This window comes from Elaeis guineensis, chromosome 3 (genome assembly GCF_000442705.2).
Source record: "Elaeis guineensis isolate ETL-2024a chromosome 3, EG11, whole genome shotgun sequence".
Lineage (NCBI taxonomy): Eukaryota > Viridiplantae > Streptophyta > Magnoliopsida > Arecales > Arecaceae > Elaeis > Elaeis guineensis.
The window spans coordinates 15,501,524-15,519,784 of record NC_025995.2 but is presented as its reverse complement, the minus strand read 5'-3'; the positions used below and the strand labels follow the sequence as shown (position 1 = coordinate 15,519,784).

The following is an 18,261-nucleotide window of genomic DNA, read 5'->3' as shown; positions in this document are numbered from 1 at the left end:
ATAACTAATTGAATAACATCCTAATTCACCACCATAAGCCCAGACGGGGCCAGAAATTTGATTGGGCCAAGAAAATCTGATTGGGCCAAGACATTGGACCGAGCCAAGTTACAGATATTTCACCAATACAGTAAATAAGTTGCCCTCACTAAGTTTAGAACCGTCCAAATCCGAGTTAATCTAGTCAGGAGATTTACACCGTGCCATCTTTGATAGTTTCTCCTGGCCATCTGAGTAAGTTTGCTCAATTATATATATCAAAATAAAAATTATATATATCAAAAATTTATCAGATAACTTATAATATATGCTATATAAAAAATATAAATTTTTAATTATTTTTAAAATATATATAATGTAATAGATAAATAAAATTAAATATCATTTTAAAAAAAATCACATTTCATGTATTGCATAAGATTATAAGCTAGTATATAATTAAGTTCTAGATTTCCTCCCACGGCTCATCTTTGGTGTAGTTAGCATCAACTATCAATTCACACTTGATTAAGTTTGAAGTGAGCTCCTATCAAGCTTAAATCGTGATTGTTTAAACTTAAACTAGATTTTAACAAAGTTCGAAGGAAGCTCAATCCTTGTCCAATATAAGAGTTGATCTCAACTCAGATGAATGTTATTGAGCTACTAAAATAGGGTCACGTTTTGCTCGATTCAAAATTGAGCTCGAATCCACTCAAATCAAATAATAAACAAGCCAAGCTTAATCTCAATTTTTAAACTCAAATTAATTTCAAATCAAAATTGATCGGGTCTAAATTTATCCAGTTTAGCTCAATTGCATCCCGACTTGCTCTTGATTTTTGATAAAGTGTGTGGGGTAGCGACCATGCTAGCGTACAGCTACGTTGGATTCCATTGGATCTCCATAGCTAAAGTAGGGCTGGCAAAATATGATTCGACCTATCAATCCGATCGGTATTCGATTTGCCATAAATAGATTTGGATTTAGGCTAAATGAATTCGGATCATAAATAGATCGGACCGTTTAATCTGTTTAATAAGTGGGTCGGATATGGATTTTAGATATCTGACCTGTTTAACCTGTTTAATCCGTTTAATATTGAGGTTGGATTGAGTCAGATAACCCATTTAACCTGTTTAACCAATTTCTGACCCATTTAACCCGACTTATTTAATCTGTTTAACTCATTTAAGATCCATTTAATCTATTTAAAATATTTTTAAACTATTTTTAATCCATTTAACTTGACTCGTTTAACCTAATTTGATCTATTTAATAAATAGGTTAAATAGATCGGATCGGATTATCTGTTTAATAAACAGGTCGGGTTCAGATTTGAATTTTTGATCCATTTAATAAACAGATCGAATTTGAGTTGATTATTTTTTGATCCAATCCATTTATGAACCGACTTATGACCAATCCAATCCGTTTGCCATCTCTAAGCCAAAGTGCCTGGAAGTCCTCCTTCTTCCCTCACTAAAAAATATAAAAAAAAAAAAAAAAAAAAAAAAAAATGCTGAGAGACCGAAATCCGCATTGGTTTACAAAGCCGACTATTTCAGACGGGTTTGGATCCGTTAGCGGGTCCTGCCCGACGTTCTCTGCATTCCCTCACGACCAAGAAACCCTTCTTGGCATTCCTTCCTGACCTTCTCTGCATTCCCTCACCAACAAGAAACCCTTCTTGGCATTCGACCTCCCGCAGAGCCCGATCAGCGTGTTCCTCTGATCTCTACTCGTCCCAAACTATTTCCGGCTGCAGGGTTGTGGCGATGAAGCTCGATACTAGCGGTTTCGAATCATTTGCCCCTCTAAGCGGGTCAATCGACGACGTCTGCTCTGATCTCTCAGCGCACCAATTTTTCGATCTCCCTAACTGTTCCGATGTGATTTCTTGGACCATTTTTACTCGTTTTATTTTGTTTTATGGAATATGTTGGAGTGTCAGATGCTAAGAATTGGGTCTTTCTTGGTTGCTTTCGGGTTCAGTTTGATGGATTTCAGAAGAACGCGATTCAGATGGTGAAGCCGGCGAAAGGGACGACTACTCTTGCTTTCGTCTTCAAGGAAGGAGTCATCGTCGCAGCCGATTCTCGAGCTAGCATGGGTGGATATATCTGTGAGTATTACTTTCTTGTAGGCTCTTCTTCTTCTCTTTTTTTCCTTTTTACCCCCTTTTTGGTGCATAATGTTCTTGGTTTTATATTATTGGTGGATGAAAATTAATATTGTGGCGTTGTCTGGTTTGGAGTGACATCCAGAAACTGAAGATGAAATGCTTTCTTCAAATTGTTATCGGTAGTTGAGGAACTTAAAATTGGGCTGTAATGTCAAAAAGAATGTATGGAGTTACTTTATTTTACAAAATTTCAGGTGAAATTGTGTATTCAGATGGAAGGATTAATAGGACATGGAGGGCATAAGATGAAAAGATGATTTTCCTTGTGTGGAATTTAGTTCATCATTGTGGGTTAATATCATCAAAAATAGAATCATTATCTTCCTTGGTGGATTATATTTTTTTAAAAAGACATTGCGGACAGCATAAGCAGATATTTGCCCATGCATTCTTCTGTTAGTTGTCCTTGCACCTCTTGTTTTGATCTTACAAAATCTGTTAATACTACTTTATTTTTTGTTTCTTGTTCAATTTGTCTTGAAGTGGGGCTGTAATCTGGTTGTGGCAATAAACTGTGATGGAACTTGGGATGGGGGGCATTAAAGGAGATGCTTGTGGGGTGCATGATGGAGAGTAGGCTAGGTCATGGTTCTGATTTGCTTTGTTCAAATTGGAAGAGGCTGGGGCAGAGAGAGTAAGCAGCAAGAATAGCTTGTTTTTGGAAATGTGATGGGGAAGAACCTTAGTTGTGTATGGTTGGAAGTGTGAGGGCTAATATGATTTCTAAAGAAAACATGCTTGCAAAGTGGTGATTAGTGGCAAACAATAGATACAAGGTAAAGATGAGAGATCTCCGTAAAGGGTGCTTGTCTTTCCAAAAGGTGTTAAGATTTTCCTTTGTTATTTGATAGGAAAGAACCGAGAATATCTTTTGTACAAATGGGGCATAAAAAGTGATTCATTTCGCTGCAAGCAGAGGAAAAAAAAAATCCCAGACAACTCAAAAAAGCAAATGACTTGGTGTATTAGAAATTTTGATCTTAAATAGGATAGGTTAATTATGGTTGGTAATGATAAAGGACATATTGGTGGAGCTGGAAAAAAAATCCTAATGAGGATTATCTTATGGGGAATAATTTTTTTGGATAAACGTAATGAGAAAAATATGGTGTACAACGATGAAGAAAACTGACTAGATGTAATTTGTTAACAATTTCAAACATGGCGATAGTTAGATACAGGTATTAAAATAAATGAAGGTTACTGTTCAGGCAGTCATAATTTTTGTGGTAACAGATCATGAGGGAAGAATTATCACCAATATTTGTAGAAATTCACTACATAAGCATAGTAAACTATTTGTTTGTTTATCAAGGTGTGGAATAGTAGTCAAAACCAAGTATGATAGCATATTTTTCATAGTGATGTGGTACTGAACTCAAAGTCAAATGTTTTAAGTGTACAATGAGTGGTGTTTGTGAAGGGGTGTAATATGTGAAAATCTTTAGCCTTGGTAGCACTATATCCAAGTATGGGGTAGGTGGTAATGGTGTGCTGACTGACTCTCAATAGGAGGAACTGATATGGCACTATGGCCATCTCACTTGAAATTAAGCTCAAAGTTAAAGTTGCTCAAGACAAAGTAGAAGCTTTCTCCAGTTGGCCATGAAAGAAAAGATAATTCATGTGAGAAATTCATGTTATCACCGATTGGCTAATAAAAAGGGATACATTATGTCAGAAATTTTCATTTATCTGCTAACTTTTATTCTAGGTTTATAATGTGGAATAGCCATCCTCTTATATCCACATGCTGATTACTTTAAGGTTAGGAACAATAGTATAGAGTTTGAAGTTTGTAAGAGTGCTTAAATCACTTGTTATTTCCATTATGCAACTTTGAGCAGGTCTTTGAGGACAACTTTGATGACTTTAGTATCGAAATTTAATGCTGTCTATTAAAAAACAATATTCTGTGCAATCATCTAATGCATTGATGCTTTGACAACACTATCTCATACATTAGTATGTTTATGACCTTGATCCAGAAGCATTGAAACATTTTACTGACACAGAAACTGGAGCCGTGTTAATGAGTTATTTCTTAAGCTTCTCACAAACATTACATGTGACGAAGCGGGGATCATCAATCAAGTGGCAGGGGATGCTTCTATAAAAGGGGCATCGTTGGATACACAACTACTTGGGGATGGCCTGCTATAGTGTTGATATCTATTCCATACATAGAGTGCCAATAATTTCTGTCCATAAACAATCTAGGCCTTGAATCTAAAAAAGTGAATCCTGTCCATCTAACAGATTGTCTCGTCCCAACAATAGACAAAACTAGTTTAATTTCCCAAAGGGTTCCCTGATATAGACAGCTAATCTGTAGCATATCTTTTACCATAAGACTTTGGTTTTCGTTGACTTAGTCTTGGCCATTGAAGCCCCAGTATATAGTCTTCCAATTTAATAAATCTCTGTTGAAAAGTGTTTTTGAACTTTGGATTGAATTAGAAGTATCATGACCATCCAAGCTATCCCAGTTCTTCTCTCACAAGTTGGCTAACCTCCCTTTAGAGTTGCAATCAACTCAACAGCTGGTTTTCCATAGAACTCCATCTCTCTCAATCATGGGGCTGTTTATACTAGGCTATAATGCAAGCTAGAATTTAGAGTTGAAGATATCATTTCCATTTAAAGTGAATCCAATTTTACCACCACAAGCTGTGACATTTCCTATTTGGACTATGACTCCTTACCTCCTTTAATATCCAGTTTCCTTCCTCTCTCTTTTACTCTTGGTTTTGTCTTGTTTTTGGTACCATGATAAACTGGCTAAGACTATGAAAACATGGACTTGAAAGGATCACGGAAACATATAGGTTTTTCTGGATCGTAGATATCAACTGAGCATGGTATTGGTGGATGAGATATATCATTATTTACTACCAAAATTAAATTATGATAGGATAATGCAAAGCCTATCTGAAAGAGAATCTGTAGGTAGGTGTGATATGATTTGGCCTATCTGTTTGCATTAGAGGCTGACCATCTTGCAACCTAGTCATCAGGTTTTCTTTTGCCGCTCTCATGCATGGGAAAGCCTTGGAGGCTAGAGATACATCTCTTACAAGGCCTTGGCATATGGAGCTCAATATTTTTCAAAGGGCTTTAAAATAGTGGAACAAAGAATTAGAAAGATTCTTTCTTTCTCTCTCTCCAGTCTTTTTGACATAAACGCTTGATTGGTTGGATGAATTGGTCTGCAGATTTTATCATTATTACAAGTCTAAGATCACTAATATTCAAAATGATTGATATAATTACATATCAAACTTTCATTTTCAAATGTACAACATTAATATAAACATCTCAAGTAATATAATATAATATTGATGAATTTCATAGCTAGGTGATCGATTAATTATAATTTTTGATTTAATTTCTCCCTTCTATATGTGTATTTGCAAGTGCACCTTTTACGTATGGTCTGCAGTACCGGCCCATACCGCCCAGTAAGGGGCATACCATACCATACCGTGAGGAAATCGGTATGAAACCCCACTTTGAGTTAGTACGAGCCCCACACCGTCTGTACCAAGTTGTACCGCTCCGTACCAAGATACGTACTGCTCCGAATTGAAGCGTACTGATCTATACGGAGGTGTACCAAGATAAAAATTGAGAACAAAGGTTTGGAAGCTATTTTGGCATAGGATGCGTACCATACTATACCGATCGTAATATTCCAACCGTACTATATGAAATCGTTAAGGTACTGATACGGTAACTGGTACCGAGATAGCAGGCCTTGCTTTTATTGGTACCTAGAGAACTGGGAAATCAAGATTTTTGTTCAATTTATTGTCTCATTATCTTATTATTGAGAACAAGGTAGAAAAGGCGTCTTTTGCTGTTTGTTAGGGAAGTAAATGTTTCAAGAAAAATGAATTTTGGTTTACATGTTGACTAATGATTCATGTGAAATGGTTTTGTTGGATTTGTTAGGTCATAAAAAGCGGCCCAATGCTGACCTTAAAATGACATTATACTGTATTATTCAAATAATTGTAGAGTTTTTTTTTGAGATCTAGCATTGATTCTTGATTTGAATGGCTTCTGCAGTCAAGCTATCTAGATCCATATGCGAATTAAATATCATAGATCGTATAAATAGACAGCAAGAATTAGAAAAGTGGTACACAATGCTCTTGAAAGAGAGCTAAAATATAGAAGACTAAGTGAGTAGATGTAGAAGAGTAAGAATTAGAGAGGAAGAAAGGGCAGTAAACTAGCAATAGAGCAGCTGAACCTAATCTTATTCTTTCTCTCTCTCTTGTCTTTTTAATTTCTTTTCCCTCCTTGTCAGATATAGCTTGAGCAGGCCTTTCTTTAAAGATGGTCCTACCTCCCATCTTTTTATGAATGTGGTTGGCAAACAAAGGTACCTGATTGGAGTCCACAATATTTAAAATCAAAATTATATTGTATCACATCTCTGCTGAGGCTGATCACTGAATATCTCAAGTAGTTGAGTTGAAAAAGGACTCCTTGCATGAAAGAAAAAGGAGGCTTTAGTGGATGTCCAAACCCATGACATTACCCGGTCAAAATTTCCCATCTACCTCTCATTGCAAAATAAAGAAAGAGACTGATTGAGAGAAGATGTGGCTGGCCTAACACTAAATTACGCCATTTATTACCCCTTTATTCTTATTAAGGTTAGACCATTACTGGCTCAAGTTTTTTATTTCATCTGAGCCATTCCTTGACTTTTATGATGTAATTGGCTTTGGGGATGTGCAGATCAGCTGGATATGGTCCTAAGACTCTTTTTAGCCTTTACAGTCCAGGGCATAGGGCTGTCTCTGGACTAGGGACTTCACTTGGATGCCTTCTCTGCTGAATCATATGCCCTTGAAATAACAACTTTTGCTTTGTATCAGATGTTCTTTGGCTGATAATTTGACTTCATCAATGTGGACAGGGGCCTAGAATGCCATCTCCACTATATATGATGTACTGTGAGAAGAAAGTCTCATTGGTCCACTTTTCGTAGTTGTGATTTTTTGGTTGGCATATGATCACAGTGCCCTTATGCTGAAATAAACAGGCATTATTGCAGTTGTTATGCTATACATTCTGTCAAGTAATTGGAGGCACTCAAGAAGAATGTAGCAAACTTTGATTGGAAGGACATGATATGATACCTTATCTAATGACCTCTTGGTGGTTGCTAGACATTCTTACGTACCTTGTAGGTTCATGTTGTTTTTGCCGATACCAATTTGCAGGGTTTCAGTGCCAAACTTGGGTGCCATTGGCTTGTGAATTTGAGCTTGTTGATGGCATCGAAAGAGATGAAATCGGTGTAATTGTTGGACTTGATGACCATGGTGCATAGTTAGCCATTGCCTTTGGACTCAAATTTGGAAGATACCTCTTTGCCTCCAATCGTCTATATTCCCCTCAATGTGATAAAAGGAGGTTCAAAAGCACTACAATGGAGCATCTCATTGTCTTCTTTGTTACTAGAATTCTTGTTATCATTATACTCTTTAGTCTCCAAGACAACAACTTCTTTTGTCCTCTGTTTGAGGCTATGAGTTATTTGGGTCTATTGGCTTAGCAGTAGCCAAATCCTTTTCATTCTATTTGATTTTAGCCTATTTTTCGACTTTGCTTCCATCTTGCTTCGTCCACTATATATGCAGACGAGCTCCTAATTGCTGGGTATTGAGACTGTTGGCAACTTTTCTATTTTTTGGTCAGCAAGGCTGTTGATGACCTTGATTTACTCTAATCAACCATGTGGCCATTCATTCGAGAAAAATCTATTCGAAGAGGTCTTTATGACAGGCTTTTTTGTCAATATCGATAGTTTAGTTGGCAATCTGAATTGCAACTACAATGGTGTATAAACTATGAGCTAATAAATTGAACAAGATGGAAGGTACTAGTCCTTGGCGATATATCATGGCATCTTCATTCTACTTATGAGTCTGAAATATACAACCAGTCCGTACATTTGGTGTACTGCTTACAATCAAGCTCCCTTGTGGAAGTTGCATAAAGTGCAGCTCTTTTCATTCATTTGGTTGATGGAACTGTGGGCTTGTCATTGTCTTTATTCTTTATTTGATATGGATGATTGCATCGTAAGTTTATTTATATTTTGTTTGCAACTTGTCACTGTTCCTTTCCATTTGTCCTCTGCGAACATGCAAGCTTCTTATCTGAAAGCTTGTGCCTACGTGCATTAGCTTTCAAGCTTTTTTAAATCCAGGATGGCCTTTGGTTCATGTTTCCATGGAACATGACTACTTTAGTTAAATGCACGATTCATATCTCTCTAGTTTTTAATCATGCAAACATGGGTTGTTGATGGGGCATCAGGGTGTGGATCTAAGGAGGACACATGGCAAAGGAAGATAGCCCAAGTACCACAGGTTTTTCAGCACTAAGACTTTCACTTTTAGAGCCATTGTTGCAAGTTCTGCATGTTAAAATGGTTTTGAGTGTTAGTTATGGATGGTAGCTTGATTGCCATGGAGGTTTTCACTGACGTCATTTACTCTTGTAAGTGGACTGTTTCTGTTTGCTGCCATTAAAATCATGAAGGAACTTTTCAAGTTGATTGTTGAGTTTAGCATCAATGACCATGATGGAACTTTGAGGGAAGAATTAAAGTAAAGGAAGAAGATTAATCTATAATAAAGCTATTTTATATTATTAGGAGACTTCTATCTAGCTTGCTGCTGCTTCAGAATTGCATATCTTTTTATTCCAGAAGCTTTTGAGAGGACGATTTCACAAGAAGTAGTAGCTGATGTAGGACTACTTGGGGATGCCATGCTATAACATTGACAGACCTAATAACAGAAATCCAGGATTTTCCATCAATCTGTTGTCTTGCTTTCTTGCAGCAATCAAGAAGGCAACAATTTTGGTGGTTCGGAGAAAAATGAACAATTTTCAGTTTAGTGAAATAGGTCTTATGCTGTGGCAGGAGACTAAGGTTGATTCTCAATTTGGATGTTGTGTAGAACCAAGGTTGGGCTCAGCAGAGTCTGATCAATAACTAAACAAAGTATCATATATTGAAATTAGTATCAATAAAATGGGCATCCCCCTGCATGAGACTCTTGGCATTGCAGGGTTTAGGATGGGTCAGATGTACACAGCCTTATCCCTGCATGTGGAGAGGCCATTTCTGCATTTCGAACCCATGACACTCAGGTCATGATGGAGCAACCCTACCTTTGTGCCAAGGCCTGTAAGTTCAAATTAATCCCAAATAAAATAGATAGCAGAGACTAAAGAAGACTAGGATTTATGCTTAAAAGGGAATAGGTAAACAACAGAGGTTTAGGAGAACAGAGGGAGCAGAGAGAAGACATACATTCAAAAAAAGAGGACAAGAAGAGTAGCTGAACCTTCATTGCTTTATTTTCTTTTACCATGTTATTAGACCAGGAATAGGTCCAATAACCATCTCTTTGGCCTCCCAATCCCTCTCTTTTTTATTAGCCTAGCTGACTGTACATAATTACCATAATGTGGTTTTTGTATCAATTACAAGATCAGATCATCCAAAAATTGATCCATTTTGAAGCTCAAGTAATATAGCTGAATAGGAACTATTGATGAAAAGGAGAATGGGTGAGATCTATGGAATGTTTCCATATGACTTTTACTTTAGAAACAACATAAAAAGGAAAGGCTGGCCAAACAATAATTGAGTACATCTTCAGAGTTTAGAACTTATACCAACCATTAGATTACTAGTTTTTACTAGGGCTGGAATTGGGCTCGGGCTGGCCCGAAGCCACCGAAAAAAATTGGACCAGGTTTGGGCTAAAGATTTAGAGCCCATTTAATTTTCGGGCCGGGCTCGGATATATCTTTGGCCCGGCCTGAGCTTGGCCTAAACCCGAGTCCGTTCAAGGCCTGATATTGAGCCCGATTGAAATCAAGTGATTTTGGATAATCTCAACCATCTGATCGGATTCCCACGTTAGATACGTGTGGTTTGGGTATTGTGGACGATCGGTTGCAGGCCCTGAGTGTGTGCCACACTGTCTTCGCCCATGGGAGCTCGGGCATTGTTATTTTCGAGGCTAAAGCACGTGGGGGCGGTCCATGTGCTATGATCCCATCTTGCCAAACAACAGCCACGATTCGGTCCATGGCATGCTATCACTTAGATATGATATGTATACTGTTTCCATCATACATCGCTTTCAGCCATAATTGGGGAGAGAGGAAGTGGGAATTGTTTTACGGTGAGAAGGAAGTGGGAATAAAAACCGAGATGGAGTCATGGAGAGCAAGCGGAAACTACAAATGAGATTAAAAAGCAAACAGATATCTCTCTCTTCTCTATTATTTATCTTTATTTTCAGTTCTCCAACAGTGCTTCTCCACTTCTCTCTATCCTTCCCGGGAACCATAAGATTTCCATCCATGGATGAGAGTTGTTTTTTCTTCCTCGTTGCTAAGGATGAAGCAAGGCGGTCGCCATGGAGAGCTCGATTCTTGATTTTCTTTTTTTTTTTTTTTCATGATCTTTTTGAATACAATACATGGAAGATGAGCATTTGGTGGATGTGGGATTGTTGGTGAGGGAGCGATTGGAGCGGACGGCGGAGTTATGGTAAGGGAGAGAAGTGCCTGCAGCGGAGGAGGGGATCCACTGTAGGTAGCGTGGGAGGGCAAGATTGCACATTTTTTTTGGGGGGGCTGGTCCAATCGGGCTCATGCTGGGCTTGGGTTTCAGCTTGGGCCTGGCTCGGGCTTGATTTTTCTAAAAATTTTCGGGCTTAAGCCTGGCCTGAAGTCTGAAAAATAATATCGGGTTGGGCTCGGGTAGGGGCCCGACCTGGGCCGGCCCATTTTCAGTCCTAGTTTTTACTTTACATCTTAGTTATTGTGCTTTAGTTATTGTGCTTATTCTGTTCTTATGAGTTTGGTGAGCTGTGGTGAAGATTGGAAGACGTATTGGGTTTTGGAGGTAGATTAAATGGAAGAAAAACCACCTATTATCTTCACTTTAGCCTACCAAAAGCCAGAAAAATAGACAATTTATTCTGAGGGCGAAGTGCACATTCTAGAAGTTGGTCAAGTTACTTCTCCCACCCAACCTAGAGTAAATTGTTCCATTCTATAGGGTGGAGCGTGGCTATTTCATAGCAAAGTGGGCTAGGAGTAAATTTACTAATTTACTCCAAGTTATTTTATTTCACAACCAAATTCAGCCGTAAAGCAACATCAGCAAATAAAATAAGATATTGGGCCCATAGGGAGGGCCATTATTGAGAAGTGGTGAAAGAAGACAAAGGAATAACCACCTTGTCTCTCTCCCATCCTGGGCATTTGCATGCCCTAGCTTTGAAGCCTTCTCTTTTTGAGAGATGTCTTTTCCATGGGGCTTATAAGTAATCTTAAGAAGCTGGTTTATGATTTTCCTTTGAAGGCTTTTTATGATGTATTTAACTTACAAATGCATGGTTTTATTCTTTGGCCATCCTTGGCATCCCTCCTCTTTCCCCCAACTTATTTTCATGTTATTCTAATTGGCTATTAATTGCTGTTCCTTTCTAGCATTTGCATTGATTTACTTGAATACTTATTTAAATCTACTTTATAAAGACTCTAGTACATAAATGTTGCTTCTCTTGTTTTTCTTTAATTTTCTATCTTATGATATCTTATCTGTTAACAGGTAATAATTTTGTGAACTTTGCATTATAGTGAGAATGGAAACCAAGGTCTGTTATGCTGACCTATACCGCTTGGTACTGATTGTGCCATATTGTACCGGTATGGTACCGAAGTTCGGGTCTGTATATGACTCGAACAAGTCCGTATTGGTTTTAGCCCAGTAGAACTGCTCAGTGTCAACTTGTATTGCCTGATTTCAGGTTGTACCATGGTTGGGAGTGAGAAAAATATTGGAAGCTTGTCTTGGTGTTGGGTGCATATTGCACACCATATTTTATGGAATCGATAGCATACCTGTACAGTTCTCCATACTGGTCTTGCGGATCTTGATGGAAACAAAGATAATATTTTGATTGAGGTTGATAGACAAGAGATCCTACAAAGTGATTTGTTCCGTTATTTAAAATCTATTACGCAAAATAGTGGGATGATGTGGATGAAGATATAGGTAAAAGATTTAGAGCTAGTGCGATGAAGTGGAGAGGTGCATCCGAAGCATTATGTGATTAATGTATATCTTGGAGACATAAGAAAAAAATCCATAGAACAGCAATGATGCCTTATAATGTTATACAGCTCTGAGTGCTGGGTAATAAAGAGAATTCATGAAAACAAGTAGAGTATGACATAAGTGAGAACATCAAATGGATGTGTACAAAACCCATAAACATTAAATTAAGAAATGCATATAGTAGAAGATTTGTACAAAATAAGGACAAAGTGATGGACAATTGATTGAGACGGTTTGGGCATGTGCAATAAAGATTTGAGGAGGCTCCAAAATGGAGAGATACTTTAGTTTGTGTGGAAGGTTGTAAAAAAAGTAGAGAAAGACATAAGGTAATACGGATAAAGGTGTGAGAAAGGATATAGAGAAGCTTGGAAATAATATCAAAAGGCAGCCCTCAATGGGAATCCTTGACAAACAAGGATCCATAAAGTTGATGTTGAATAGTTGGGAAAAGACCAATGGTTACAGTAATCTTGTGATTTTTCCGTGAGATTCTTGCTTTCTGCCTGCTGAAGTTTCACGATGATTTCATTATTTGAGACTTACATCCATCCAGTCCTTGGATCTAAATTCTACAATCCTAGTCAACCTAGATCCACCAATTCTTGTTTCCAATTGCTGGAATATCTGTGGACAGCATGCAGATTCTGGTTTAGTCTTCTTTTATATTATTTCTGACAGTTTACTAGGCCTTCTACTGGTCAGACGAGTCCTAAGCTTGCACTGCATCAGCATGCTCACCACCATACATGTTAAGGTGTTTGTCTTTATGCAGCTCCATTTCAAGAAAATCCAAATTTAAGAAAGGCATGAGCGTAGCTTTATAACTTACTAGCTTACAAGCTTGTGCTATGCACGAGATGCGATTTTTTTATACGAATATTTTATTTTAATAATTTATTAATGTCTATTTTATATATGTTTTAAAAAATAATTAAAATAATAAAAATATATTTTATGTGTAATATAAATTATAAGTTATTTATAAATTATTTTATTTTTTAAATTGAAGATTTTTTCTCTATTTTAATATATATGTTAAATATATTAAATGTCACATTCAAAGCTCGGATCAAGAGTTTCAAATTCAAAATAGGAACCAGTAGTGTTCCTCCCCATGAGACTTCTTTCAACGGCTTGGAGCAGTCGAAATAAGGATTTTTTTAAAGTCTTCCATGGCCTCCTCCTCGATGGCTAGTCTGTCACCATCAAATGCCTCGACCTCCCCTCTTCCTCTCCTCCTTTTTTCTCAATCCAGACATTGCTACTCCCCCATAATCTCAGATGCCTTCGCAGCCTCTCACTCCGTCATCCCTGCCGAGCCCAGTCTCCCGCCGCCACCATGCCATCTTTCTTGTTGTCGTCTCCACCTCCTCCGCCCTCCTCATCATCGTCCTTTTTCTCTCATGGAGGTAAGACCTTTCATTGGAAAAAAAATTAAACACATGACCGACAGAAGTTGAAGCATTCGTTTTAATAAATATATATAATATAGATAGATGTGGTGAGTGATTATCGGATTGGTCCATTGGTCCATTTAGATTTTTTTTGGACCATTCTAGTGGTCCATCTAGTTATTAGACCCTTCGTCTTCTTCTCTGGCTTTTGCCCCTTACTCTCTCTTCATGTGTTTATAGTGGCTATACCTTCACCAAAAAGGAGGACATGCGTTCTTACGATTGCAATCTCTTTTTTTTTAATGCTTTAGTTCCGTTCCCAAATCCCAATCCCTATCTCTTTTCCATCTTCTTCCATCCATCCTATTGCCGTAAAAAATACGGTAGCAGCATTATTTTTTTTCTCCATAGATTCTCTCTGATGATCGTTCAAATCCCACAGATCCTATAAGTGCTCCTCTCGGACCTTCTACTCCGAGCAAGAGAAGCAGCCCATGCTTTACGAGGAGCCGCTTGACGACGGCGATCGCCCGTTGACAAAGATCAGTGAGGACCCGCCGTCGCAGCTTATAAGCTTGTTCCTCTGCAAGCAGCAAGCTTCCAACGTTGATGTGGCCCTCAACATGGACCTTGAGATGGAGGAGCTCAAGAAGCTGTGTCCAACGGCTTTAAGGAGCTCCGCGTCGCCTTCCAGAACCCGTTTGCCAACCCCACCTCCTGCAGCTCCTATCGGTCCACCCCTCCGATGATGACGATAGCGGCCCCTGCTGCCTCAATGCGTCCCATAGCCCCACTGCTTGCGACCTTACCGTCGGCGAGGTTTTTTGCTGCACCTCCAATGCCTCCTTCGTCTCGTCGTCTCTGCCTCCTTTGCCCTCCTTGTCGTCCTCGGCCTTTTCCTTCCCATATTTAACGTAGCCTTACGGACACGTGACAGATGGGCTTTGAGAAAAACTAAACACGTGGCAGACGGAGGTTGATGCCTTCATTTTAATATATATAATATAGATTAGGGCTGAAACTGGATTGGATGCCAGCATATACATACCCATATTTGTTTTATCTAACGAATATAAATATGGATATGGATATTGTTCGGATGCAAAATTCATATCCATATTTATTTTAAATGGATACGGATACAATTCGGATATTAGAAGTATAGATATAATTACGGATATAACTTAGATAATTAAATTTTATGACTACAGAATCAAACATATTACTAAATAGATGATAAATCAAGTTAATAATATATTTATATTATCGTATATTTTTTTAAAAATTAATAATTGCTATATAAAATTATACAGGGTTGCATATAGATTCGGATATTCGGATACGGATTGGATAGTTGTCTATCCATATCCATATCCATTTTTTTTTAACGGATATGGATACGGATACGGATATTAGTCAGATCTTCAAATTTCTATCTATATCCGGATTGATTCGGATATGAAAACAGAGCCGGACGGATAATATCCATACCACTTTCAACCCTAGACTTTATCCTCCAAGATGCATACCTTCTCAAGGGAGATGTGCTATGCATTCCCTGTTGTTCTATTTGAGAGGAATCAGTAAAGAAACTCATGTTGCTTGTCTTGGTGTAGAAAAGACTTATTGAGGAAGTTGGATCAGAGCTTCAATTTAGCTCATTATATCACCCTCAAACATAGGATAAATGGAAGTCTGCTGGCCACTTAGTGAAACAAGCTTGGTGGGGATGGATCTAACAGATAGGCATCTCAAATTTTCGACCTAGTGTTGATTTTAGATGCAATAAGTGAACTGGTTTATGTTGGTTCTGCCCTTGCTTGACTTCTAGTATCACCTACATGCTTTGCATCCTTACCAAAAGCTTCTCGAGATTTCTCTAAATATTATTTCTTTTAGAATGACTTCTTTAAATATTATTTCCTTTAAAATGACACTTACTATCCTGTAAGTGGACTTGTGACCCTTCTACCATTCAGCTGCACCATCATGATGCTTGTCTTTGACAACAATGCCATGTTACTAGAACATATAAGCTATGCTTATTGCTGATAAACTTCGCGAGGAATAAATTTATAATTCTTTGGTGATTCCGCTAGCAAACTGAGAATGTGCTTTGAACAACATGGATGTGAGATTTCATTTTACAGAGCAAGCTTGTTGTGAAGGAAAGGATTATAATCCACATATGTATCTGGTATTTCTTTTGGACTTTATAAGCAGAGGCCTACCTTAAGTGAGGATCCTGTCATAACAAAATTGATGTTATTGATATCAATACGTTGATAATCATCATATGCATATCTTTTATTGAAGCAGTAAAGGTTACTTGTACCTATTTGATTCCTTTATTTTCTTATTTTGTATAATAAGGGCTTTCTTTTTTCTTCTTTCTGTAGAAAGGAAGAAGGGGGGGAGGGGGGGGGGGTGTGCAGAGTGCATAGAGTTTAACTTTTTTTTTTTGGGGGGGGGGGGGTGTTGTGATGCAGAGTGCATAGAGTTTACCTTTGCTCTAGTAACAAAGTGAGCTACTTGATCAAATTAACATGATTAATTTTTTCAACTCATTTTTTCTCATGCCTTGAGACAAGGCTCTCATAAACCCTAAGCCCTAAAATGCCTTAAGTCTTATTGGTACTTCATAAAACAGAGGGTATCACAGGAGGGTTTAACATGACATGTATAACTTGGATCTTTAAGTGATTTCTTGCAGAGGAGGCATTCAATGCATGACTGATTATTTCTGTAACCTTTAATTACTTAAATGGAAAGCATGTCTCTCTGAAGGAAAAAGAATGGCAAGCACCTACAAGGTGGGTGCAGAGCTAGTTTTCTTAAAGATTCTGAAGCATGTATGGTACCCTTGATAGAAGTACCATGCTGCTAATGTTGAAGGAATTAGCTGTTATCTCTTCCATTTTTGCATGACCTTGTAGTGTATTGTGATATATCCTAAACTAACCATTAGGATTCGTCCTCTGAGACATGTGGGAAATGTGATCCAGGCCAAATTATGTTGTTATGTGAAAGAATGATGTCCACAATATTGATGTTATTTTTGGAATTGTTTTTCTTAGATTTTGAACCTTTTAGGAAAATTTTAAGGCTAAAACCTTATTCTCCTATAATTTGTCCGGTTGAGAAATCCATCACACCTCACCTTATGCCACCATCTCGTTTTCCCTTTAATGTTGGTGGTACATGAGACCGACTTCCCGCATATTCCCCCACTCTAGGTAGAGAAGGGAAAAATTATTGGGGATGTTGTTGATTTAGGGGAATGTAGGCAACATGACTACCGTCCATGTCGAAGAATGATTTACCACATTTCTGTGGCCCAAAAAAAAAAAATCTCGAGCAAGATACTACAACAAACCACCCCCCCCCAAAAAAAAAAGGAAAAACCTATAAGCTTATTGTTCGATATTGTTGTTTATGTGGTACTGCCACGAGATCTATTTGATAACTTGTGCAAGATATGTTGCTGCAACCTAAAAGCACAGCATAAAACATTTTTTGGTAAGTTAAATTATTTTAACTGAATTATTCAACGAGTTAAGGAATTTGTATGGTATATGGGACAAGGATTGCCAACTTGAAATCGGATTCTGTGCCGGCTCATCGGTGGTATGATTCGGTATGCCCCCGTATTGGATCATACCGGGCCTGAACCGACATGAAAACAAGGGATGAATCAGGAAGGAAAAGAGAGAAAGAGAGGGGGGAGGAAGGCAGAGGGAGGAAAGAAAAAGGAGGCTGGCGGAGACACTAGTGGTGGCCATCGGAGGGCCACAGAGGTTGTTGGAGGGCTGTCGAGGCCTCCGGGGCTCTCGTTCCTCTGCGAGAGAAAATATGACAAGAGAGAGAGAGATAGAGAGAGGGGAAGGAAGAGAAGAGGAGGGAGCAGAAGGTGGTGGGGAGGCCGCCGGACGGTTGCCATGGCTGTTGGACAGCCCAAAATTGCCCTGTAGCCGCCACAAGTCTGAAACAAGGGTTCATCCTTGTTCTGTCATGTTTTTTAAAAAACATGATACATAGTAAAATCGGCAATGGATTTGTCAGGTTCACCAAACTCATTGCCGGCTTTATTGTGTATTGTGTTTTTTCAAAAAATACGATAAAATAGGGGTGAACCTTTGATTCGAACTTGTGGTGGCCGCGGGGCAAGTTTGGGCCGTCCGACGGCTACGGTGCGCCCTCCCCGCTGCCTTCCTCTCCCTTCTCTTCTTTCATTTCTCTCTTCTTTATTTTCTCGCATCTTGTGGAGGATTGGCGGCCTCAGCTGGCCATTGCTGGCCTTTCCCTTCCCTTCACTTCTGTCTCTCTCTCTCTTTTCCTCTCTTTCCTTCTTTTTTGCTTCGTCTTCGCCAGCGTTCCAAATCGAACATCCGAACTGCACCGATTAGCCACCGGTATGGTTCGGCATGCCGCGAACTGCACGGTTCGGGGCAGTTTGGTGAACCCTATTTGCGGTTCGGGGCAGTTCGGCGAACCCTATTATGGGATGATATCCATCAAG

The 18,261-nt window shown here is 38.5% G+C and overlaps 1 protein-coding gene across 1 annotated transcript in view; it reads left to right on the top strand.

The window, feature by feature from the left end:
• The first annotated feature begins 1,609 nt into the window (after positions 1 to 1,609).
• Positions 1,610 to 18,261, top strand: part of LOC105032647 (proteasome subunit beta type-5) — a 30,334-nt gene continuing 13,682 nt past the window's right edge. The window contains exons 1-2 of the mRNA XM_010907147.3: positions 1,610 to 1,872; positions 1,976 to 2,105. Coding sequence (XP_010905449.1) covers positions 1,759 to 1,872; positions 1,976 to 2,105 — 244 coding nt within the window. The 5' untranslated portion in view covers positions 1,610 to 1,758. The remainder of the gene's footprint in view (positions 1,873 to 1,975; positions 2,106 to 18,261) is intronic.